The sequence below is a fragment of the Theobroma cacao genome, chromosome 8, assembly GCF_000208745.1.
Source record: "Theobroma cacao cultivar B97-61/B2 chromosome 8, Criollo_cocoa_genome_V2, whole genome shotgun sequence".
Classification (NCBI taxonomy): Eukaryota; Viridiplantae; Streptophyta; class Magnoliopsida; order Malvales; family Malvaceae; genus Theobroma; species Theobroma cacao.
Window position 1 is genome coordinate 6,698,707 of NC_030857.1, and position 27,014 is coordinate 6,725,720.

The 27,014-nt window shown below is 34.4% G+C and overlaps 3 protein-coding genes across 7 annotated transcripts; 2 read left to right on the top strand and 1 right to left on the bottom strand.

Annotated features, from left to right (window-relative positions):
* LOC18592367 (aspartic proteinase Asp1) lies at nt 2,386-5,834 on the top strand. Its single transcript, XM_018125392.1, has 8 exons — nt 2,386-2,980; nt 3,798-3,924; nt 4,026-4,252; nt 4,462-4,698; nt 4,788-4,929; nt 5,016-5,207; nt 5,320-5,392; nt 5,505-5,834. The coding sequence occupies exons 1-8, from the start codon at nt 2,766-2,768 to the stop codon at nt 5,594-5,596; spliced, it is 1,305 nt and encodes a 434-aa protein (XP_017980881.1). The 5' UTR covers nt 2,386-2,765; the 3' UTR covers nt 5,597-5,834.
* On the top strand, nt 7,627-10,601 carry LOC18592369 (aspartic proteinase Asp1). Of its 2 annotated transcripts, XM_007019061.2 has the most exons (9): nt 7,630-8,015; nt 8,498-8,615; nt 8,689-8,918; nt 9,095-9,322; nt 9,416-9,554; nt 9,640-9,831; nt 9,927-9,999; nt 10,087-10,174; nt 10,282-10,601. In XM_007019061.2, exons 1-9 carry the CDS (start codon nt 7,822-7,824, stop codon nt 10,409-10,411), a joined length of 1,392 nt encoding a protein of 463 aa, XP_007019123.2. In that variant the 5' UTR covers nt 7,630-7,821; the 3' UTR covers nt 10,412-10,601. The 2 variants fall into 2 exon arrangements, with proteins under 2 accessions (XP_017981509.1, XP_007019123.2); XM_018126020.1 differs by lacking the exon at nt 10,282-10,601 and having other exon boundaries at nt 7,627-8,015; nt 10,087-10,181.
* On the bottom strand, nt 10,427-25,186 carry LOC18592370 (kinesin-like protein KIN-7C, mitochondrial). 4 transcript variants are annotated; one of them, XM_018126018.1, is made up of 27 exons: nt 24,754-25,186; nt 24,544-24,641; nt 23,973-24,062; nt 23,018-23,070; nt 22,501-22,566; nt 22,364-22,417; nt 21,424-21,483; nt 21,048-21,126; nt 20,691-20,758; nt 20,096-20,158; nt 19,837-19,941; nt 19,312-19,416; nt 19,012-19,119; nt 18,780-18,926; nt 18,315-18,497; nt 17,955-18,125; nt 16,916-17,155; nt 15,839-15,979; nt 15,620-15,745; nt 14,974-15,024; nt 14,823-14,870; nt 14,433-14,735; nt 13,553-14,284; nt 12,824-12,913; nt 12,376-12,453; nt 10,905-11,189; nt 10,427-10,776 (listed from the first exon to the last, which is right to left on the bottom strand). In XM_018126018.1, the coding sequence occupies exons 1-25, from the start codon at nt 25,017-25,019 to the stop codon at nt 12,433-12,435; spliced, it is 3,468 nt and encodes a 1,155-aa protein (XP_017981507.1). In that variant the 5' UTR covers nt 25,020-25,186; the 3' UTR covers nt 10,427-10,776; nt 10,905-11,189; nt 12,376-12,432. The 4 variants fall into 4 exon arrangements, with proteins under 4 accessions (XP_017981507.1, XP_017981506.1, XP_017981508.1 ...); XM_018126017.1 differs by having other exon boundaries at nt 10,885-11,189; XM_018126019.1 differs by lacking the exon at nt 10,905-11,189.

Here is a 27,014-nt window from a genome sequence, read left to right on the forward strand (position 1 = left end):
TTCAAATAGCATGACCCAACAACTTCTTATACATTTTTCAGAGGAATGAAGAATCATTCCCACAAGTAAAAATGTTCATGGCAAGAGTTCTCTGTGAACTTTCTCTTGTATATTCATTATTGCTTTGTCATTGATTATTATCCATAGACTTTTTTAAGCAGTCAGCAGTTTTCTATCATGAGAAAGAAAGGGCAGAATCGTAAGGAAGAAGAGAATAAGAAGAAGAAGAAGAAGAGGGAGGACATAGACTTACCATATCCACCAGAAATTGCTGGCTTAATTAACCAAATATTTAACTGGGGCGTTGTCTAAAGGCCTTTTATTAGCAGAAGCCGTTGCCAAGAGATATTGGCGGCCTAGCCTATTTTACTTCTTCGGTTCGTCCCTGTTTCACATTTTTAAAGGGCAGATATTGCATTCTATAATACGAATGAAACAATGTGACACGATGAGTTATAAAAGTTTTACCTCATGATATAATTTGTAACACACAGACATTTCAATATTTAACATACCCGCAATTTTGTGATGGTCAAAGACAACTAGTTAAATTGATTTTGAAAGTCACGAACATTTGACTTAATGATAATTTTTTAAAAAAAATAAAAAAACAAAAAATGTGAAAAGTGGACAACAAAACTAAAGGCCATTGGGTCCTAATCGTTTAAATATTTGAAAAATTCAGAATTTAACAGAGTTATATATATGTCTACTTATATTGATGTAAAATTAATTTAATTTTACATTTTTTCATAGCTTTTATGCAATTTATATTTGATTTAATGCAACCATCAAATTTTGTGTTCTATTCACGTAAATTATGAATGTCAAATTTTAAATTAATTAAAAATATTTAACTCTTTGTTTGATAATAAAAATTTCAACTGTTAAATGTACGTTGAAAATTGTAATATTCTCAATCAATTAATTTAATACAAACATTGAAATTTTACATGCATGGTGGGCACCAATAAATTATTAAATCCAATCGAAGATTCAGTAAAATATTAATCTTGCATGAAGCTAATTTGGTACAATTTGATCCATACTCTCTCTCTCTCTATATATATATATATATATATATATATATATATATTATGTATCTAATTTACTTTACACGCATTACAGATACAAGTAAATTGTTAAACCCAATAATTGATTTAACTTGATTGAACCTCTCTCTCTATATATTCTACATATTGTATACTCAAATTTAGACAAGCAGGGAATTCATGAATGAGGTAGCAGGTTCTTACATCTAAAAGTTTTTCGGATTTTAAAGTATTTTATCGGAATATTAAACTGTTATATTCTTTGACCTTGAAATTAAGATGCCTGGACTAGATAGCATAGTTGAAAAAGACCCTTCATGAAATTAGCAAATGGTGACTCCAAAAGGAAAGTAAAAACAAGAGCAAAGGATGACATGGGCTCACTAAAAGAGTTAGGTGCATGCGTCATAAGGTGATTATTTTTTCAACTTCTATAGCCCAATTATTCAATTTTCTTTTTGGGTGAAGATTAGGCTTATTTTAGCATGTAACCCCCTAATAATCAGACTTATAACCAAGGCCTGGTATAAGTACTTTATATATATATATATATATATATGAATATTGATCATAAATCATTTAATTTAATAATAAATATATGTATTTTTTACTCAAAATGTTAATTATTTTCCATCATATGAAACAAGTTTGTATAAAGATGGCAAGATTCCCTTCTTGATGACAAAGCCTACTATATGATAAGTTTAATTAGGTGCTTCTCTTAAACATGGTAAAATGGACAAGTAATTCGACGCTGTGAGTTACTTTATAGGTGGATTAAGACTTAATCCTAGCTCCTAATCAAGAAAACATATATAGCTTCATAAATCCTAATTATTACCTCCAAAGAGCTTTAATATTACTACTATTAAATAAAGAAATTAAGCTTCTATTAGTAATGAATTTTGACATAAGTATATTCCTTAAAGCCAAATTTCTCATAAGGCCAGTGGTAGTTTGACAACTGGAATAAACAAGTATCCCCTTCACACAAAATTGAGCAGAAGGATCCATCCACCACTGTCTCTTTTCCCATTGGTTTTCTTAATTCAATGCCATCATTTTCTATTCCACTCTTTCGTATGAACACTTCGATTCCATTATTTTCTCCATTCATCCATTCTATCATTTCGATTTATATTTATAATAGTGTGAGATTAGGGTCTGATCCAGATGACCCTACCATCCACATAATTCACTTTCATCTCCATTGAGTTACAATGAAACCAAACACATAGTACAATACCAATTTTGCCCTGCCCAAACGCCATCTCCTTAAACTTTTCCAATGGCAAATTTGACCATTTGATGATTTTTCCCCGGCCAAGACCGCGTAAGCAGTGAAACTGAACTGAAGCTACCGACTACAGAGGAAGATCCCAAACCCTATCTAAAACCCCTTCACCGGACACAAATTGAAACCTCTAAACTGAAATAATCTTTCAAAATCTTATTTAAAGACAAAAGAAAAGGAAAATAAAATTGAAAAGCGTGCGCCTATAAATATAGCTAAGAAGGAGCCTAGTCTCAGCCAAGAAGTCACCTTCACACCTTCCCAACGAAGTTCTCAGGGGGCTTTGTGTGTTTTTTGTTTCTTTTTCATCAGAAAAGAAATGGTCTTTTAAGTATCCTTTTGGCCTCTGATTCCAAAAATTCTTTTTTTTTTTAATTTTTGCAATAGATTTCTTTGTGGGTTTTTGATCCTTAGTAGAGATGGCTGACCAGGAAATGAAAGGAAAAAGATCGCCATTGATGATCATGGTTTTCGTCTTTCAGGTTCTCTCTTCACATTTACATGGCTGTTTTGCAGCAACCGGTCAAGGTCAGCCACAATGGCAGAGGAGTACAGTCCGTCCAACGGCTGTTAATGGCTTTGGTTTTGGCTCCTCTGTTGTTCTTCCTGTTGCTGGCAATGTCTATCCTCTTGGGTACTGCCTTTTTTGTTTTTTGTTTTTTTTTTTCTAAAAACGTTGGTTTTGTTTATTTTGAGTTTTTTTTTTATAAAATACTCGGACAGTTCTTATTAATTAATTTAAAACATGGCAGTCTGTCTTAAAAACTTCAACCCCATTAATAGAAAAAGTTTAAAAAAAGGAAAAAGACTAAAATAGACAATTTGATCAGACGACACTGTGTTACCTCTGCTGGTCAGTCCGTAATCAGACCTGACACTCCTGAATTTGGTACATGGATTGGTTTCTCTATGTGCTGCTTTGTTCTGAATTTGATCACTGCTTTGTTCTTTGTTTTCTTCTTCTGGTTATGTAATTTTCTTGAACTTGTTGCAGAATATTTGAAGTATTTCTCGTTTACGTTCTCTAAATTTGATTTCATGTTCTGTTCTTGGTAAATTTCAGGGTTCATTGGATATGTCTGTAGTTTCACTAAGACACCCTATATCCTATTTGTTTTCCTTCTCTCGGCTGTTTTTAATCTTTCAGATAATTTCATTAGCCCTTTGCCCTTCCAAGTTGGATTCCTTGGCCAAATTCCCCATGATAAGTTGATAACATTTCTTAAAGATGTTTTCCTTTTTTCTCCCAAATTTTCCTCTTTTGTCTCCTTTTATTAGTATAATTAATTTCTTGGGTTTGTAGTTCTTTTGCAATTTGATTGCAGTAAAATTTGATTTTTCATGATAATATGACTTTGAGTTCACTCTTGGTTTACCCTCTCTTCATATCTACATGTTAAAAAAGTGTAACCACTGAAGTTCATGGAATTCCTATTTCTGTCAATTGTCAGGTTCTATTCTGTGGAACTTAAGATAGGCAACCCACCTAAGACTTTTCAGCTTGATATTGATACTGGCAGCGACCTCACTTGGGTCCAATGTGATGCTCCTGATACTGTTTGCACTGGTTGCACTCTGGTAAATTTCTTACTCCAATATGATCATAGCATTATAATAAATTGCAAGAAAAAAACAAACACTGCTAGGTTCTTATGATGCCTTTGTCTTCCTTGTTGCAGCCTCATGACCGTCGTTACAAGCCCGCTAAGAGCAACTTTCTGCCTTGCAAGGATCCCATATGTGCTGCACTTAACTCTCCAAAATCAAATCCATGCAAGAATCCAAATGAAAAATGTGGGTTTAAAGTTAAATATGCTGACCAAGTTTCAGTTCTTGGTTTCATGGTCTCAGACAACTTTCATGGCCTTGGCAGTGGCTCCCTTTCTAATCCCCATTTGGCCTTTGGGTGGGAATTTCCTACCCTTCTTCTCAATTTACAACCTTTGAATTTTGGAAGTGATTTCAACCATATCAATAGCTCAGAATTTTGTCAATTTCGAAAATGGCTCGTCTTTTGAAGTAAAATGTTGAAATTCGTAGAGTTTGTGTATTGTGTTTATACGATACATTCACTTCCATGATAACTAACAGTACCATGTTTTTCCTCATCTGCAGGTGTGGATCTCAACTAGAAAATCACAGTCCAGACAGACCACACCCTCTTACCACTGCTGGAGTCCTTGGACTTGGCAAAAGTAAAGCGAGCATGTCATCACAATTGAGTGGCATGGGTATAACAAAAAATGTGGTAGGTCATTGTTTCAGTGGACAAGGGGGAGGGTTTTTGTTCCTTGGAGCTGGTTTCCCTGAATCAAAAATGACTTGGACGCCAATGTTGCAAAATTCCGTTGAGTAAGCACAATCACATATGTTTTCTTTACTTCTTTACTAATTCCATGTTACCTCTAACGCGTGTTTCTTTCTTGTTGGTTTCGTTTCAGTGAACATTATTATTCTTCTGGTCCAGCAGAACTTCTTTTTGGTGGGGAGCCTACTGGTGCAAAGGGCCTTTATGTTATCTTTGACACTGGAGCCACCTACACCTACTTGAGTTCTGAAGTTTACCAAACTCTACTCAATCTGGTGAGACAGAAAGAAACAAACATCAATGCACAAACCTTACGAATGCAAACACGTTACCGGAACTGATTGCTCACATCATTTTTCAGATAAGGAAAGATCTAGCCGGAAAGCAACTACGAGATGTGAAAGATTACGCTCTGCCAATCTGCTGGAAAGGCGCAGAACCTTTTAAATCTGTGCGAGATGTTAGGAACTATTTTAACACTTTGGTGCTGAGTTTTACCGGTGCAAATAACAATAAGCTAGTGTTACCACCTGAAGCTTATATCATTGTCACTGTAAGTACCTCTGGAAACCATTAATTATTTTTTTTTTCAGAGAATTAAAACCAAATGTACAGTTCTGTGGAGTTAAAAAGAGACCGCAATATAACAAGCTCATTTTTCTCAGGAACGAGGAAATGTTTGCCTAGGAATTTTGAATGGCACTGAAGTTGGACTAGGAATTACCAATGTGATTGGAGGTAAGAGTGCTTTTAGTTTTGCATATAGCTTGATCAGTCATTTTGCTTGTAAGTTTCTACTTTGTTCGCCTTTCCTTGCAAGCTAACGTGTCCTTGTTGGTATGCTGTACAGCCATTTCGTTGCAAGATAAATTGGTGATATATGATAATGAGAACCAGAGGATTGGATGGGCTTCTGCAGATTGCACCCGCAAGCCTCGATGATTATGAACCTATTCTCTTGTATTATGCAAGAAAAGCTGAATGAAATGACTGAATAAAGTATAAGGCAAAAAAAAATAGCTTCATTCTTCAACAGAGGGTACATACTTTTTGTTTAGTTGTAGAAGGAGGCTCATTACCATGATGCTTCTCTTTGACAATACACAAGGTTTGAAAAATGTAAGCGGGTAACTTATAGGAAATATGATGAAGGCAATACCAATGGCTTTTACAAGTGACATTCACAATGCCCTTTGATATATCTTATGCTGCAAGTTAGCTTTAGAAAGTTTCATATCCGAGAAAGATGCATCTTTGACTGTGCAAACAAGTTCATTTCTCCCAGTTATCCATCTTGTAGAATGCAGTACTAAGATGTGTCTTTTATTTGATTTTCAAAAAAAAATGTCTCTTTTCTGTTCCCTCTAGTAATAGATATTGAGATATTTGAAGAACAAAAGTCTTAGAAAGTACGATCCAGGTACAATGATCTCTCAGTCACAAAGACCCTTACAATGATTTGATAGACTTTCTGCACTCATTGCAAACTTCCCAACTCCTCCACTTTGGGTCACCTCAAAGACAATCGAAATGAGTGTTATCAGAAATAAACACAGGTGGTTGGACCTGATGGCTCTGGCCTTCTCTCTGTCTCCCTCTTTCTCTCCTTTTAAGCTGGAAAAAGTTGTCCATCATTTCAAACACAATGACCCATCATCCTTTTACACATTTTTCAGAGGAAGCATCGTTCCCACAATTAAAAAATGTTCATGACAAGAGTTCTCTATGAACTTTCTCTTATATGTTCATCACTGTTTTGTCATTGGTTATTCTCCATAGACATTTTAAAGTATGCAGTAGTTTTCTATCATGTGAAAATTCAGTGATTGAGATTTTTGTTATCATAGAAACGGACCAGATTTCAAACCTGAGAGAACTTGCAAATGGGAAAAAGAAAACAAGGAAGAGGAAAAGGATCAAAGCTGCGGACCCACCAGTTCCTTTCTCTTGATTCTCACCCCACACATGTGATCTCCTTTTTGTTACCCAAAAGTTGAACAGCCCAACTTTGCCCTTGCCAATCCCAAGTCCGTATTAAATATTAAGGGGCAATTTCGACTATATATGTCAGTACACAAAATTAAAAAACAATGAAATGACTTCAAAAGCTGTGTTATTGTTCATCTTCACTGATAATGTGTAAATGAATTACAGATGGTAAATCTCGATCATAATAAAACTCAATTAATGATTACATTTTATATTGATGAAACTAATTTACTATGTAATTTAAAAACAAAAAAAAAAGATTTAAAAAACTCTAATCATGGTCTTACTTACATCTTAACCCACTTTAATCTAATTATATAAATTTATTATACTCTTTATTTGAAGAATTTTCTTATGTTTATCCAATGTGAGATTGTGTCCCACATTTACTAGTGTTAAAAATGTTCAACAATATAGTTCTAGGTCAAAAGAAAAGTAAAAAGCTTTCTTCTAGATGTGTTTTACTAATTTCTTTTTACAATCTTTTAATCGGAATCAAATTGGTAAAACTCCTTTAATTTTTATTAATGAAAATGAATTGAATAAATATAGAGAATCTATACTAAACAAAAATAATTTTGACTTTAAACATGCAAAGAAAAATACACGTAAAAAAATTAAGATATTTTTATGCAACATGCAAGAAATGATTATTTAAAATTAAACATGTATTGAAATTGAAATATAATTCCAAAACGAGTTTTTAAATTTTAATTAAAACAAAAAAATATAAACATTAAATTTCAATTATATTAAAAACGAGTAACAGCCGTTAAATTAAGTCGATATTAGGAGTAAATTTCATTTATTTATAATAATTATTCATTCCTAACCTAATTAAAATTTTGGCATTTCCCACAAACTTGTTTTCTCTCTTTTTCCACAAAGTTCCAAAAATCATTTTAACTGTCTAAAATAAGAATTAATTTTAATAAGGAAAAACAGGTAGGACGCTGTCCGACGTTGCAAACTCACATCTATTAGATGCACTAAACCCAGAGTCCAGACCCGGCCAAGAAGACTTAAATCTCTCTCCTGAATATTTTCTTTCTCAAAACTCTCTTTTTGATCCAAACAAAACAGAGTCCTTTTTCTCTTTTCCCTTTTATAGCTTCTTAGATTCCCAAGAATCCAACTTATTTGTCGATTGTTACAAAAGATTTGCTCAATCAAAAAAGATGGATGTGAAGAAAATGAAAGCAACAGTGCCACGGATGATGATGTTCTTTCTACTGTTGCCTGCAACTTTTCCAGGGTATTTCTCAGCTGACAGTCAGCAACCCAACGAGAAAAAGTCAACCCATCCAAACGCTGCTAATGGGTTTGGTTCATCTATTCTTTTTCCTCTGACTGGAAATGTTTATCCTCTCGGGTAAGTTCTTCTCCGTTGCTTTTTTTGAAGTGTTAGTTTGTTTATATTTTCTTGCTCAATCTTTAGCTTTCTTCAAGTATGTTAGTTTTGTGATACTTTGTTTTCTTGCATGTGTAGCTTTGTTTGTGAAAGTGGGATTCTTGCTGATTTTCTGCTTGAGTCTTGTTTTCTACTGGGAATTTTGAGTATCACTTGATTAGTTCTTGTCTTGTCTTTCTCTACTGTGTTCTTTTTAGTTTGTAGTATAAATTTTGAGAAGAATTCTTGAAATGTTTCTCGTTTGGATTCTCTAATATGATATCTTGTATCATAATATTGATGAAATCAAAACTCAGGGCCTATGGGAGTATGGTTTCAATGAACAATCTTGTCTCTTATAATAGTATAGTTCTGTTTATAAAATTTTTAATTGTATTTATTTTACCCTTCTCTCCAATGATTGAAAATTATGGAATTCCTGCTTTCCTTGAAACAATCTGCAGGTACTACTCTTTGTCGCTTAGCATAGGACATCCACCCAAGGTTTTTGAGTTTGATATTGATACAGGCAGTGACCTCACTTGGGTCCAATGTGATGCACCTTGCAACGGTTGCACCAAGGTAAATTTGTGACTAGGTGTTGATTCCTACCATGTCCTTGCTTATCTCTTGTTATGACCTTGTCTCTTTATAGCCCGTCAATGATCTTTACAAGCCTAAAAAACACGTTCTTGTACACTGTGAGCATCCCTCCTGTGGTGCGGTTCACTTCCCAGGAAGTCCTCAATGTGAGACACCGGATGACCAATGCGACTTTGAGGTCGAGTATGTTGATCATGGTTCAGTTACTGGTGTGCTGGTCACTGACCTCTTTTCCCTTAGACTTACGAATGGCTCCCTTATTCGTCCCCGTTTGAACTTTGGGTGGGTATATTTTTGCTCTCTTTATAAACTTAGCAAACCTTGAAGTTTCAGTTTTGGCAATACTTTCGATTCTGCTATGAAAGTAGTGTCCTGATGTGTGGAAATGGCTTCAGCTTTGACAGAAGTACTCACTTCCTAATAACCGCATGTCATCTTTTCTTATCCTTTTTCTATAGATGCGCTTATGATGTGAAGAATCCTGGTCCATACCCTCCTCCTTCAACAGCTGGAGTCCTTGCGCTTGGCAATGGCAAAGCAAGCATCTTGTCACAGCTGCAAAGCTTTAATCTTATAAGAAATGTAATAGGCCATTGTTTAAGCGGGAAAGGTGGAGGATATTTGTTCCTAGGAGATGATCTTGTCCCTTCTTCAGGAATTGTTTGGATGCCAATGTCAGACGTCGCGTAAGCACTATGATATCCACTAGCTTTTCTTCTATTGCAACTTCATCTTACCATTTGACTTTTGTTCTCTGTTTTTGGGTTATTTTATTTCAGTAAACATTATTTGTCCAGTCCAGCAGAACTCCTTTTTGGTGGAAAACCTACTGGTATAAAGGACCTTAAAATAGTTTTTGACAGTGGGAGTTCCTACACTTACTTCTGCTTGCGAGTTTATGAAGCCGTACTTGATCTGGTAAGAAAATCAGTAGGAGTGCTCCGCTGTTGAGAGAAATCTTGAAGCTTTGTTTAAGGGACTGATCCGGAATTGCATGTTACAGGTAAGGAGAGGGTTAACCGGGAAGCCATTGAATACAGTGCATGATCAAGCTCTTCCAATCTGCTGGAAAGGCTCAAAACCTTTCAAAACTGTTCATGATGTCAAGCACTATTTCAGCACCTTGACACTGAGCTTTACAAACACCAGGAATATTCAGTTACAGTTACCACCTGAAGCTTATCTTATTGTCACGGTGAGCAATGAATTAATCAATGATTTTCAAAGCAATATGATACGAGCAAGCAAGCACATGTGCAGCGACACATCTAACATGCTCTTCCATCGCAGGAACATGGAAACGCATGCTTAGGAATCTTGAATGGAACGGAAGCAGGATTGGACGACTTCAACATAATTGGAGGTTAGAAACAATAGAGAAGAAACAGGGTCCATGGTTTCCTTCCCCCCTTTGGGCTAACTCTTCCTCGTTCATCTTTTTGCTCCCCAGACATCTCATTGCAGGACAAAATGGTGGTTTATGACAACGAGAAGCAGCAGATTGGATGGGTGTCTGCAAATTGTGATAGGCTTCCCAAGTCGTGAACCATTTCAGTCTCTCAGCATTTGCTATTCGTCTTTATAATTGCATTCACCATTTTCTTACCAGTGTGTTTTTTTTGTTCTTCCTCCTGTTTATTAACAGTTTGGACAGTGATTATAACGAAGATATTCAACAACCATATGCAGCCAATTTTGGCATCTTAGAAGAGAAGCATCCCGCAACACAAGCTTCCAGCAAGAGGAACATGCGGGTTCACAGAAGGGAGCTCTGATAAAGTAGTAAAAGATAAAGCAAAACAACTTCATACTATCAGATGTAGCAAATACATACATTTGTTTGGTTGTAGAACTACATTAGAACAATTCCTCTTTTGGTAACCTACAAGGTATAAAATGTAAATGGGTATTATCCCAGATACAAAGGTAATACAAATATATTTAGCAGAAGAAATTCGAACATAACCTGGACAACTTGACACGTTTTCTGGCATTTCTGCTGCCAGTTAGCTACACGGATTTCCGATATGGAAAAAGATGCGTGCTTGTCCACAGAATTATGATGATGGGAAGAAAGAAGCCGTCTCAGAAATGAATCAATTTGGTTAATATTTCCCATTATGTACAGAATACGTTAAACCTGCGTAACATCAGCAAGATGAGCAACAGTGTAATCCATCAGATAAATGCTGTAAATGATATATGAGGATAAACATAGTAGTGCATTTGTGGATGAACTACTTATGACCTTACTACGGTGTGACTAACCCAGTCATAAGTAGTTTTCAGGTTTTAAAGAATCATGAACATTGACTTGAGGAGGCTATGATACTGAGTTACACTAATCTCCTCGATCAACCTCCTTCAATCGTAGCTTTCAAGCGTTTGACTTGGGAGTCATCTAATAAGCCCTCTGGTCATGGTGAAAATAATCTACACAGACGTAGAAATACATATTCATGGAGCCTGGAGGTGAAAGCTTGCTGGCTCAGGTCTGATAAGCCAGGAATTAGATATCGATGTGTTTACATATCCAGCCCTCCGGACTCCAAACTACAAATATATCCATAGATTTACAAAAATCAACAAAGGTTGGTAAAAGGTAGGAAAAAATGATGGAAACTTTTAGAAAATGTTGAAAATTTGAAATGAAATTTTAGCAAATATTTATTTATATATATAATTATACATATTTTAAAGTCATAAGATAAGAATGACAGCATACAAAAATGCTAAAAAGTACATTGGTAAATATGTAGGCTGTGAAAAATATATATAATCAAGATTAATATATTATTTATAATTTACACAAGAAATAAAAATAAATTGAATAAATTTGTACAATATTGATTTTCAACAACACCAAATATTATAAAATCAAATGATTAATAATACCTAACACCACATTAAATTCCTTGGAAGCCAATATCATAATTTGAGCTTTCACTTTCATGGTATGGTGAGTTATTTCATACTATTGAATCCATGTTATAACATTTTGATAACCAGTTAAATAATTCTGCACATAAATATTCGACTTGGCTAACATGAACCTGATATCCAGGTAGAGAAAACTGATTATAATCCACATGTAATTTAATTGGTTGATCATATTCAAAACTTTGCTTTCCAATATGAGAATACGGTGGATGTTCATCATGTGCATTGATCGTTCATAGTTATGTAACCCATAAAGACCATCATACCAACTATTAGTACTTGATATCATTCTGATTTCATAACTAATTGAATTTTGTTCTATGGTTATACTCAGCTAAAATCATCAGTAAAATTATTCATTAATCGAAAGGTTCATAGATATTTTTTGAAATACCATCGATACTACTCTATATATCCTTGATATTCAGCAAAATTCGCGACTTTTTACTGCAGATATTTGAAATATCCATGGATATATGAATATATACATAGATAATTTGTCGCATGAATAATCAAATGAATAATTATATCAAGCCCATAGATGCAGTGATGCATCAACTAATATTTAATTCAATGTTGGGAAGCACCTTTATAAATACTCCTGTAGAAAAACAATGAAAAATGATATACTCTATTTCACATATTAAGGCTCAATTGAGTTTAGTTTAGTTGATCAGTTTGCACGTGATACTCCCCCGCCCCCCAATCCCTTTTCTTTTCCCTCCTCTTTCATGAAGTCAATGAAAGCTAATTTAAATTTGCCCAATACAATAGGAAAAAGGAATGGATCAATACTGACCTTGATGGTTGGAAAAATCATATGCAAGATCCTCTGTGAATGGTTAAACTCTGCATACTACAAAATATAATTTGCACACTGCAAAAGTGAAAGAACCAAAATTAGAGAAAGAAAAGGAAATACTATAGAACCACAAGATATTATTTTACAGGATATTGCTAACTTTTACATCCTGTTCACAGCTCCCTAAAAGCTTAAATTGCTTATTGCTACACCGATATTAAGCATTCAAAATGTCATTGGATTATTCATGAAGATAATTATTCAGCTAATTATTGCGATGAATGACAGAATACTAAATCATCACGCAACTAAGCTCTGTGTAGCTGCAATATCAGGACTAGCTAAGTTAGGTATACTATCAAAGAAGTTAAACCAAGGAACATATAAATAATGGCAATTATTGTAATATAGCAACATTTCCAGAAAGTGTATAAAGAGATATAACCTTTGCATGACAGATTTTTGTTATAGCCTCAACATGAAAATTCTGCAGTTCTTCAAGAGTTGTAACATCCAAACCACTGATATCTTCACCCTGGAAAAGAGGGTTGATCAGTTTAGATTTTAAGCTTTTCTAACACAATTTTTGTGTCATAGGTCTGGATGGAACTTAAAGATCTACAAAAGAAAAATATAAATCATAACCATTTCAAGACACTTACACAATAAACAAATTCAACTACATAGCAGACACTCTAACATTTACACCATATATATTGAGTGGTCCTACTCATTTAGAATAGTTAATACCATAAAATACACAAACAAAACTGCAGCTCAACTTTCAGCTTCACTAACAGGCTTCATTGGTACTTAAGTAGGCCTATGTCAAACTTCAGAAATATAAAAAGGTGGTCCTAAGATGCGCAAGATCAAACGAAATTTGGAAGCTGGCATTTCAGTATCAGACTTATATAACTGAAACTAGAGCACCAAAAATTTGATTCAATTGCCATTTCAGTAATGATCCGAAACTGGTTTGGAAAAGTCTTACATCCCAAGGCTAAGATGAACATTAATTTTATACTCATATTAGGGCTGAACCCTTTTATAGAAGCCAACCAGACGGCAGAAAGATAGATTTATAATTGAAGAAAATCAACAACTATAAACTGGCACGAGAAAATAAACATATGAGTTCATCTCTTCAAATCATGATCAAGAAATAACATACCTTCATTCTGGAAACAAGCCTTTCTAGTTCTTCACATCTTCTCCTTTCTTCCCGATAGCAAGCTCTTAACTCTTCATATGTTTTCATCCCATGTAAATTTTCACAATTTTCTTCCTCTTTGAATAATTTAAATGAGCGATCATTGGATGGCAAAAGCCCATTTCTTTCTCCTGTTTGCGAAATATTTGATAATATGTCCTCAGCATTAACACCAGGTTTTCTCATCTTTGCCACAAGCACCCACATGTTTGCAAGCTCATTCTCCAGATCTTCCTCACGTCTCTTTGATTCATTAATTCTTCTTCGCAAATCACCTTCTTTTTGCTCGCTCTCAGATAGTGCAGCTTCCATGGCAGCTTCCCTTTGGTTTCTCATGTTAAGTTCTTTCTGCAACTCCCCAATGAGAATTCCATTCTCTTGTTTCCTGGGACGACCCTCAGGCCGAGCACCACCCATGTTATTTTGTCTAAAATCATGTGGAGCAGTCCTCTGACAACAGTTGGATCTGCAGCGTGCCTCTTTTGCAGCAGCCAGTTCACCATTCAGTTTAGCATTTTCATAAGAAAGCCTGGTTACTTCTTCAGCCAAGTTTCGAAGTTCAACTGCAGCCGCTGCTGCCAACTCTTTTGCATATGAAGCTTCCTCTGCCAGTTTATTACTGTGAATTTCAAACCCATCCTTCTCTTCAGTTAATTTCACCTTCTCTTGCTTCAGGCTTTCTATCTCAGCAGCCTAAGAAAATAAACAGGTTGAACACATGAGTAAAACCCTTCATGGAAGAGTGTGCAGCTATTACGCCTGCCTTCAGTAAGCAGAGAACAAAAGTAGCATTCTGAGTTCATATTGCTTAAGATGCCAGAATTAATAAAGGAGGAATAACCTGAATAAGAACTTGGGTATTCAACAAGGTACTTTTGTCACACTCTTTGGAGTCCTCCTGGGAAAATGCTCGATTCAAGCTCATGACACTAGTTGGTGTATTATCATCACCATAAGTTTCTTTGCATGAACCAATTCCAGTCTTCCCGTCATTGTTCTGTAATAATTCCTCAGAACAAGTTTTTTCTGGGCTAGCCTCATTATCTGCACTTTCTTGTGGAATCTTGGAGCTTTTATCTGGTAATGAATTCAGCTGTTGCCTTAGTAGAAGAATAGTTTCTTGCATCTCAGCATTCTCTGATATCTATTAAGAGAATCAAAGATTATTTTTAATATACAAAGACTAAAATAAAAAAGAATGGAGAAGAAAATGCAACTTTAGATATTCTACCTTCCTCTGAAGTTGCTCCTGAAGTATCCTATTGTCTGCTGACTTAATCTTAAATAGACATTCCATAACAAGCACTCAAATTAGTAAAATATTCATGGCATTTGACATTAAAATACATTACCATGACAACCAAGTAAATAGAATAACAAACCTCGAGTTCAAAAGTTTTCTCATTTAGCTGTGTTGTAAGCTTTGACAGAGCCTACATTAGAGAGTAATAAACTGAATCAGCAAGAAAGAGGGGCCAAAAAGGAAAAGTCCTCAGTGAGAATGAGCAACAAAAAAATGATATATTACATCCTAATACCCCCTACCACACCCCACAAAAAAATATTATAAAGAAAACAGCTGTTTATTATTTTATTTTTGGCCGTCAAAAGTCAAAGCATTGTAATTTATTTTTTTTCATTTCGATCCTCACTATAACATAAAACTACTGTCAGACAGAAAGAAGTTTTATTGAAACTTCTAAACATAATAAAACAGAAAATTTGAAAGATTATTTTAAAAAATAGAGTGAGATAGAATTAACCTCAAAAGCAGAAGTTATACACACAACTGCACAGGGCTAATATAATGTTGCACATTTCTTCCACCGACTGACATGGAAAGTTGTGGATTAAATTGGAAAAACCCAAGGTGAATACTAGGCAAATTTCTCTGCACAATGTGGTAGCATCACCCAAAAATTCTGGGATTTAACCATCTAAATGTTCAAAGCTTAATTTTCTATTTGTTGATTCCATCAATTTCTCTCATTTCTGTCCATACCAATCCATTACTTGATGCATGCTTACCTGTGACATTTCAGCACTATTTGATGTATGTGGAGTCTTCTCAACTGATCCAATCATTCGTTGTTCCAAAACACGTATTTGATGCCTCTTTTCACTAATTTCATCCTTCAACTTCCGCATTTGCTCCTGTATTAACCAATATGAACATTGTGAGTCATCGATTATTACCCATTAAATTTAGAAATTCTCATACGGTGCTGAGTATAATGTGTAACTCACCCTAAGCTGTGAATCATCAGGGCTGCTAGCCGCTTTCTCTGACAGCCTTTTCAGAGAACTAATAGACAATGCTACTTCTCCAGCTAGCATTTTCATCTGCTCTTGAAGAAGATCCATTTGATCTGTAATAGTGGTCCCACTCTGGAAAGCGCATTCAGCAATCCCAGTTAATATAACATTTTAAGCAATAACTTATAGGCTATAACACTTATTTACATGTTATCCGAATAACCCCAAAACATGAGCAGAAGAAGTGTTAGTTTTCACAATTACGATAGTGAGAAAATTTATTTACAAGAACTTACGTAAGCAAAGGTTTATTTTTTAAATAACCACTATACAAGTTTGGGCTTTCTTTGAAAATCTCAAACAATGTACATGTACATAATTTTTTAGCACTCTTATGCATAATCTTAACACAACAAAGTAGAAGAAAAGGCAGAAAACTTGAGGAAAAGCATATCCTAGAACCAACAGCCTCAATGCACAAATATAGAAAACCTAAAAAAACAAGTTAGGACAATCAGATTCCCACAGACAACGTGATTGAATATATTTAAGAGAGAAGGATACCACCCATCAAGAAATCCTGGTTTCTCTTATAAGTTACATCTTATAATGCTTCTCCAACATAGCTTTCTTAGCTCAAGCTGAAGTTTTAAATTTCTACATCACATAAACCCTGTATGGATCATAAGGTAAAAACCATCAGGTTGTCCTGCCAAATTTGTTTTCTAAATTAGTTTGATTTAAAATTTTCAGTTTTAGCTCCTTCATCTCATGTGTTGAAGTATCAGCTTTATCATTTTTCAACTACTGACCTTTGGCATGTTAGTTATATCTGTCAGATGGAATTTGATGTAGGCACCTATAGCTAAATCCTAATAGAAATGCAGAATACCAAATATGAAGCTAAGGCCCTAGTACTTGGAAAATAAGCATAACACTGAATAACAAATAAAACAAAAATACAAAATAAAATCTTAAGTTCCAGCAGCTTCTTTTCATGCTGCATCACTTGCCACCTTGGATAATCATAAATGAAAACAAATGCACAAAAGTAATGAGTGTTCTTACCGGAGGCAAATGACGGCCACCAACAGTTGCACTAAACAAATCACCAGCTTGAGTTCTTTCTGGAAATGAATCAATAATTGCAGGATCATCTCCTCTCCTACTAACTGATTTTCTCCGTACATCTTTTGTATCATTAAATGTGACTTTGTCTTGCAAAGATTTTGAACAAGATGCAGGAGAGCCACTTGCAGAGCTCCCACTATCAGCACTCAGTGACTGTCCAGCCAGATTCTCAGGTTTCTACAGAGGAAAATTCTCAAAGACATTGATTAGTTAAGTTTAGTTAGTTTGAATTTCCAAGTACAAAATCAATGATGCTAAGAACAAAAATTTTAGAGAAACAGAAAGAAAAATTATCTAGAAGCACCTAGGTTGAGTTTTCCTTTATTGCCATATTCAAATACAAAGCGGAGCAAGACAGAAAGATTACAGTGAACTTCTAATTTCCATCTTTGAATCCTTCTTAATCCTTTCTCAGTTACCTGTTATGAGGAATCCTTTCACCTTTTTCGGATTCACCTTTTTTAAAACAATTATAACAACTGCTGCTCTCATGGAAAAATTATTATAATTCAAAAAAATGTGAGAAATAAATAAATTTATTCAGGTTTATCATAATTGCATTCTTTGATATGAAAAAGTTTCAGATTGATCAACTGTCATAGTCATCCAAGTCTTAAATTCAGCAGCACAGATATATATATCTAATTACAAGAAATCAAGAACGCAGCAGTAGACTATTCATGTAAAGCCACAGAAGGAGGTGGGCAGAGGTGATTGGGGGAAGGGGGAAGGGTTAAATTTATGGTAACACGGTGAAACACACAGGTAGATATGAATGGCGTTGACAGCAATAAGTTTTAGGGAAATATAACTTGAGAGAAGCGTACATATAAAAAGTGGAGGAATATTGAAACAACAGAACAATGGTCATTCTACATTTTCCTATTTTAACAACCACCATAGTCCAAAAGTAAATCTCCACTTTCACACCCCATGCTGAAGGCAAAAGAACAGGAAAATACATATCAGAACTCACACTTAGTTTAAACCAGCCAAGCATTCCACGCCTCCTATTCCTTTTATAATCTTTAACCAACTCATCCAGATTTGTGACATCATCCCTTCCTTCCATTGAGAGCTCAGAAGCACAGCTTCCAGCATCATCATCAATTATGTATTCTCTTTTTCTATCTGGCAAATACGCTAGCTGCATCATCAAATGTGTCTAAATGTAAATTTGAGGAAATAATACCCATGAACTCAAATTGTTAAGAGAATCATAGAAATGATTCAGTGCAAAAAGCCTAATTCTACATACTGGCATGATAGCTAAGATTGTGAAACATCAGGAAGCCATAATTCATGCTAAACATGCTTCAAATGGTAGGTCACACACCTCATCTTCCCCAAAAGAATGCCTCCGTCGATGTCCAGACCTTTCAGGAATGTTAGATGACATGGAATTCTTGGTGGAAACCAAGATAAGTTTAGTTAATCGCTGAATTCTTCCCATCAATGCTGCCTTTGCTTGTTCTTCTTCCTCCAATCGTGACTGTAGCTTAACCTGACCAGCTTCCAGCTTTGACACCATAAAAAAATGCATATCAGAAACAATAACAAGAAATGACACCTTAATAAAATCAGCTATTTTGGTGCTTACAAGCTACATTGAACTATTTTTATTTTCTGGAGCACATCCTGTAAATTGGAATTTGAGAATACCAAGAATAAAGTACACTCACCATAATGAAAGTGATTCTAATAATGCCTTAGTTAATATCGGTAATTTTCCTTACTTTTGGAGTGTGTAGTAGAAATAACCAGTACGACTATCAAAAGTCTTCAAGGAACAGCAACAAACCTGAAGCTTTAGATTAACCAGATCTTCTTGTGTAGATGTAGCCATGTAAGGGTTTTCCATCAATCCCCGCTTTAGTTGCTCAAGTTCATGCTTTAAAGAGGAAATTTCCTTCTGATACTTTTTGATAAGTGACTTCTCATCCATAATCTAAACAGGTCAAGAAAACAAATCACATGGCTGCCTAACAAAGTTTCATCTAACACTACAAATAAACAATAAGCCTAGAATTTACCTTATTCTGAGAAGCCTTGATTTCTACATGCTTGCTTCGATGGGCAAACTTTAATGTGTTGTGTGTTTCTTCACTGCTGCTGGAAGCGGGTGTCACTGTGCAAATAAGCTGTAACAAAGTTTAGAATAGAAAGAGCATTGACAAACATGCTTCAGCATACAATTATGAAGACAAAGAAAAGCGAAAAATGGCTGCAGCAGCAACATTAATTTCAACAGGGGGAAAAGTAATAAATAAAGATATCACACAAAATGCCAATAATAGCAATACTGAATCACCTAAGATACTAATTGAACTTACAGAAATCCGTCCATGGCCACTGAGGGACGACTGCAATAAACGGGTGAGCTTGGAATCTCGGTATGGAATATGTGTTGCCTTATTATCCGTCAGTTTAGAAATTACCTACAATCAGAGACAATTAATAAGCAAAAGGTCTTGAGATCTGCGGATCAAATTTGCAATGAGAATATATGTCAGCTCATTAGCAAACATATAAGCATGGTAAAGGATATGCCTGGTTGAACAAAATCTTCGAAATCATGCCATGACAAGTTTAGAAGTTTATCAATTTTAACGCACCACCACAACTAGCACCAACGCAAAAGTAAATGTGAATCCAACTGGAAATTTGTCCAAAATAGTTCTTCATAAGATCTATGATAATAAATAATTGCAGAATGTATAAATTATGTAAGAACAAAATATCATGGGCAAGGAAGGGAGGGGAAGCACCCATGCAACAAGGTAGGATCAGTGCTAACCTAACTCATTAAAAGTAAAGAATGAGAAAAGAGAAGATCAAAAGAAGCAGCGATGTCTTACAGTTCCTAGAGTCAGTAAGCTTTTATTTATGTATGAGCCCTCTTTTCTCCGCAATCCAGTTGTTTCAGCTTTAGAGCTTTCAGATCCAGCCAGATCAATTAAGTTCTGCAAAAAAAAAAAAAAACTCCAGTCAGATAAAGATACCAACACTAGGATGACATTGGATGTCTCTATTCAGAAAAGCAGCACCATCAAATAAGATCAGCTAAAACCCACAGATATCCTAACTTCTAATAATATAAATGAGTAAGGGATTTACCAGCTGTGATAAAGTCACATCTTCTTCCCCATTCGTCTCCCCACGTGGACTGCTTTCAATTGTCTGATAGTTGATAGAATATTGAGTGAGACAAGAATCATGAAAAAGAAAATAAAAGAACAAATATAAAAACACCTTGATTGGGTAATATTTAATGTATCCCTAAATTTGTACTAGTATAATTCTTAAAGAGTTAGGTAGGTTCATCAAAGTGATCATTCATGATGATCATGAAGAATTACCAATACCAAATTCAAAAAGATTGTCCAAATAAATAAATAAATAAGTCAAGATAGAATCATTCATCTAGAACAACCAAGAAAAACCTTCTACAAAACATACATCCTTTTCCGTTTTCAAAACACTTCAATATCCTTTCTACCCTGTAGCATTTGAACCCAGAATGCCCAGCCCAACTAAATCTCATCATTTATATCAAAGATGGCAACGAAAAGATTTGCTATCTCTGCCTTTATTTCACATGGAGAAATTATATAATATAAGACTTTCTGCTCAAGCAAAGGTTTAAAATTCTAATGATATAAGAAATCATTAAAATATATTTAAAGGTTTGAATTAAGCAAAAGATAAGTACCAGGGTGAATATAGTGTGACTTCGACTGCTAAGAAGGTTGAAATTATTAGAACCAACATGCCTATGTTCTGTAACACCAGAAAAAACACATGTTAAAGGATAGAGAGTAGATATGAGAAAGAGAGAGCAAAAAATAATTAGGAAATCCTAAAATCTGACAAAAGACAAAATTAAGGAAACAAACTTTCTACATGAATAAATATAAAGGGATATAGAAATGAAAGAAAAAAAAATTGAAAATTATGCTTTAAGAAATAAATTAAAATCTCAAGAAAATAAATGACAACTAAGTGTACCAAAGGAGAAATGTTTCTTTGTGTATGTCTACTAGAATACAGAAAGTGAGTGTTACTAAACCTTCTCCAGATGCTATCAAGGAAAGAGCATGAGCAGGAGATAAAACAACTTCTTCTTTAATTCCCTCAACATAAGTTCCCTGTTCACATTATATACCACAAATTAAAATAAAAAAGATCTTAAACTGTTAAGATGATACAAACTGCAGTGATTGCTGTAATATTGTAGGTATTAGTGTACAGGTTTTTTACTTTGAAAAGCGGTATAAGTGTACAGTTTAAATATAAATCTACCACAAAGCAGCGCATATGCAGCAATAAAAGCAGATAACATGAGGCAAAGGACAATAAAAGAACAACTTCCACATAGAAATAATTGAGGGTACAAAACATATGCACTTAGAAGGGTGAAAAGTAGGGAGAAAGCTTTAGATCACCTGAGCATCCTCTCTTATCCTTAGGTTCTGCCCTGTAGGATCAAGCAAATCATTGATGACCTGGTGAACAAAGAGGACAAAAGCAGAAGGTTTTATTAATACAACCACCGAACAAGAACGCACGAAAAGCATTTACTTCAAATGAGCAGGGTCTTTGGACAAGACATGATGCTTCTAGAGATCATCAAATTTAATAAACTGAACAATTAGTTGGAGCACAACAAGAAGTGACACCATTAAGATCGATTGGTCTATTATGCTTACAGCAGAGCTACAGTAAAGATCTTCAGAAAAATAACTCATCTATTCAATCACTTGTGAAGAATAATGCAGTGTCCAGTCCAAGAAGTCTTTTGTGTGCCTAGCACATGCACTCGCAGCCAACAATACAGACTAAATAGCACGATTGATCTAATCATCTGATGCCTTACCTACATGCACCTTTCTTCCAAACTAACCGTGCCAAAAAAGAAAAGAATTTAAAAACATAAAAAATACAACTAATGATCCTTTAATGCTTACCCCCTACATTTGCTACATTTTATATTCAATGAGTAAAACCTAAATACAAGTTTTGAAGCCACATCAAACAATGGTCCAAAACTGATTAGATATTATGAAGCATTCTGAATTCGTTGACAGTATCTAATATCTACTATCATGAATTAAAGCTTATATAACTTCCCTTGAATCCTGATAATTAGCTCAAACTGCAATAACATTACAGGGAGACAAGATAGAACCCTCTAGAATACAGATCAAAAAAAAATATTGCCTTCCGCCTATGTCTCTATGTTTCTTTTAGCCTCCTAAAAACTCCCAACTTGAAGTCATTGGACATTAACTTCTACTATTTTAAGCAAAATGTATTAGCTTGGCATAATAAATGAAAAAAAAATAGTATAAAATTCACATAAATGAAAATAAGACGAAGACCAACCTCATTGTAAATCTCAAGATATGAAACACGAAGAAGAAACTCCCGCCCAGGTGTCTAAAAGAGAAAAAAGCTAAGTTACTCAAAGGAAGTATATTGTCTAAAAACACATTGAATCAAATGGAAGATCAACCAATTACCTCTTGAATGGTGGCAAATACATCCTTAACAGCCAATGGAATAATTCCAGGTGACTTTTGCTCCCCCTACATCAAGAAAGGCAGTCAAGGTACATTTAAGTAGTGTAAAGAGATAGGATAAACACGATGAATTCCATGAAAGGGCCCTCCTGTGATTCTCCCTCTGATGATAGATAATGCCCGACACTAAAGGACTTTATTTATTAGTAAAATTCTATTAACTCTCTGATAAAAGTGTCAAGAACAGCAGACAGAAGAATTCACACACATTCGCATTTGCTCAAAGCCTTTTTAAGTAAGAAAGATATTGATTGTAATGTTTGATGTACTTTCCAAGAAAAAACTATGTATTTTCATTCAAATCAGTCCCAGAAGCATCCAATATCCGCCACATAGATCAATCACTAAAAAGAAGCTCTAATAGCCAATAGAAAAACATGTTCATGGTATGTATAGTATAACTTAGAGCGCAGAGATGAAGGATGTGAAATGACAGAATCTCTTGTTCAACACTTACATGCATTGTATGAGTCTTCCCACTACTCGTAACACCATATGCAAAAACCGTGCCTGCATGAGATCGCAGCAATCATAATCATCTAACAATTCATCATGAAATGACAACTTTGTCATCATTCAATTTGAATTACTACAGAACCCAGGCTAAGAAAGAAAATAGGCCTTATATTATTATTATTAAACCCTTCCAAACTAGTGCTTGTGTGTACATTATCCCTTTCCACCACTCTACTGAGGGATACTCTTTCTTGTCTAATTTTCAATAATTAAAATTCATAAAATGGTTAAACCAGTTTAGTTGAGTACTACAATTGAACTTTCTTAACCAGTTAGCAAGTTAAAAAATTAATAAGCAATTATTTATTGTATTGTATCAACAATGCATAATATATTAAGTTAATGCTGCATCAAAAAAAATTGAATGTTAGGTTAATCAATATGACTATCTTTTCTCCTAAAATTGGCTAAAGCTAATGTCCACCAACTGCTCCATATTCTAGATGAACAAGTACTAACAGAATTATTGTTCACCAATCTATCCTTCTTTAGTTTCTAAAACTTCAAAGAACATGGGCAAGTCTTCTTCCTCTTTTCCCTCTTACAATGTCCTGGCTGTTCGCTTGAATTTGATACAGTTCACAGAAAAAAAATGAAGCTGATTTTTTTTTTTCACTATGAATTTTGCATGAAATGATTTATTTTAAGTGAGATTTATTTCTGTGTTAACTAAGGCTTTCTTCTCTTTGTTCACTAAATTTCAAATCAAAATTCATACAAAGTGATACCATAATTTTCACATAATTGATCATTTTAATGGGTCATTGGACATTTAAGATATCCCATCCGTACATCACAACCAACAGTGACAGTCATAAATCACTTATAATGACTCACAGCAGCTCAATAGCTCATCATAGTCCGTGAAATTAAAATTAAAAAATAAAGAAAGTTACCATTTATCCCTTGCATGGCACCACTTACAACATGCTGAGCAGCAACATCATAGACATGGCGTGTAGTTGTTGCTGGACCAAAAACTCTGTCTGTAACAGACATGAAAATCAACTTAGAAAATCAATAACCATAAGAAATTTCAAAAACAAATGTGATACATGTCCAAGTTCTAAAAGGCCGTTTCAGTAAAATATATCAGAAAACACGGCCATCATGTAGAACATACACAAAAGATAAAAATCTTTGCAACCAAAAATGTTTATTAACCAGTTCATTTTTCTAACTCTTCCACTCCAAAATCCAAATAGAAAATAAATAAAATTAACGCTTACACTTCTATCCTTAAAGGAAAAAAAAATTCCTCAATGTTCGTTCATTATTGATTTAGTCAGTGCAGCACTATCAAAATGGAAGATAGAGTGAATCCAAAATGAAAAAAAAAACGAACAAAAATTCATGGCAATTGGCAACTCTACAAATTAAAAGAAATTCTACTGTCACTTTAATGAAAATTTATTGCACTCTTAAAACTCAAATACGTAAAATAAAATAAAATAAAAAGTTACTAACCAAAGCCATAAGCAATAGAAGGATTGAACTCGTTCCTCACTGTAAAATTCCCATCTGCATACCACGCTATCTCGTCTCCTTTATTAATTTCCCTCGGACTGTTCCAAAAAAAGAAATAAATTAAATATTAGTTTGAAGCAACAAAGCTGCCGTACTGTCAGCGACAGCTAAATAACGGACCAACAGAATACAGCCACAAAGAGGGAGTACCTGAGAGGACGAAAACGGACAGTGACGGTGACATTTTCTTTAGACTTGGTGGTCTCGGGGAGTTCGAGTACGACAATGGGCAGGCTTGGACCTGGACTGGGACTAGAAGAAGTAGCTGGAGAAGACGAAAGTCTAGAAGGAGGCCGAGACGACGTCGTGGGGGATGGAGTCACCGGCCGACCGGCCGTCTTGGTGGAAGGCGACGGAACGGGAGATTTGCGTGAACGGAACGGCGAGATGGAGGACCGATGTGACCTACTGGACATCTTCGGGAGGAAAAAAGAACGGAGACGAAGAAGTCAAAGGAAAGTCAACGTTCTATAGAGAGAAGAAAACAAAGGAGGGGGCTGTCACATGCCGGCAAGAGGAGGCTGAGGAGTGAATACCGTGCTGTCCTTAAGCTGCTCTCTCTCTTTCTCTCTCTCTCTCTCTCTCTCTCTCTCTTCTCTCCCTCCAAAACGAGGCTTTAATTTATTTGCGTTTTCTGATTAATTGGTTTTCTTTGAATTTGTCCTACTGTGCGCTTCTTTTTCCCCTTTTTTGCAAACTTTTTAATTATGACAAATTGTCAGATATGCCCCTAGTGTCAGGTACTGTTGGATTTTGAAATTGAAAGTTTTGTCTTGATAAAAAGGCAAATTTGGTGAGAAGCACGTTAACCTTACGTTGCCATATTTGATATTTATTTTTCTCCCTACCTTCTGAAGCTTTCGAAAAGCAAGCTGAGGGCGGTGCTGTTGACTAGTTGGGTTTTCTTCCGCCTTCATGTGCTCTGCATGATCATAAAAAAAATATCTTTAAAATTAAAAAAAAAAACACTTTTGAAATATTTTTAAAAAATTAAAAATAATAAATTTTATTTTTGATTAAATTTTTATATTTTTATTTTAAATTAAATAAATTATTAATAATTAATTAATTATCATTAATTAAAGTACTCATAATAACTCATTGTTTTTTTATCAATAAAATATATTAATATAATATAAAAAATGATGACATGATATATTAATATAATACATTTATATGTCATTTTTTCATTTTGAAAACAGAGATCAGTTTATATTCTTTTTAATAGTAGTAAACAAAATCTCATTGCATTATATAACAATAAGTCTCTAATATCTAAAAAAAGATTATTATAGACTATAAATCTTTTTTCTACTATGAAACTCTTGTTAATTATATAATCAACTATGGATTGCCTGAGTCAAAGTCCGAATTAGGACAAGCCCATGCCAAATCTAGACCTTTGTAAACACCCCAAAGCTCCTATGTATAAGCTGAGCATTTATCTAATTTGAGTGAGAAACCTCCCTTCCCTTCGTCTTGTGCATCTCATGATGCACCTTGCGGCGCTGCCTTGTCTAAAGAATGTCAAAAAGCACCATCAACATTTAAAAGCAATACAGTCCGCACTGGGTGGTAATCACCCTATCAAACGTTCCACCCTGGTTGGTGCATCTGAATTCCCTTCCTGCAAAATATATATTCAAGTCGAACGTGTATCTAATGCCTAGCTCTGAATTAAATTCAATCAGCTCTCTATAAAGAGAGTCTTATTCGAATAAAATTCTCCATTTGCAAAAAAACCAACATGAGATATCAAATACCATATTCCACGGAACCCCATTAACCATAACTTTGCTTATGTTTAAGTTAAAAACAGCCAATCTAACAAGGAAGTAGTATGAAATATACCTTGTATATGATGATGGAGGAGTCTAAATCATGATGCATTAGCTGACAGACAATCTCTTGATGTATACAATATGGATTCTTTTCCTACTTCGTGTTATTTTTTATCTTTCATGATAATGTCACGTAAATATAAAAATAATAAATAATATTTTGATTAATGATTAGTAATTAATTATTAATCATGAGAGTTTATTTGTCTAAAAAAATTACAAAAACTTGATTTAAGACGGTAGAAAAATAAGAATTCATTTAAATTTTCTTAAATATTTTATGAGCTTTGAAAAGTATTATGAAAAAAAATCTATATTATAAATTTTTTATTTTTAAGATTATAGAAAAAATAATGGCTTGCAAGTATTATAATTCTTCAAAATGAAGGCAAAGGCTCCTCAAAAACATATCTCTAACATGTTTTGGATATGATTTTAGGACCCTGATTATATATAAATATAAATAATTGCATGATTTTCTCATATACATTTTTCGGTGGTGTATTTTATTTATTATTTTATTATAATTACAATTTCTCTTGAGCCAATTGATATCTACATACATACACG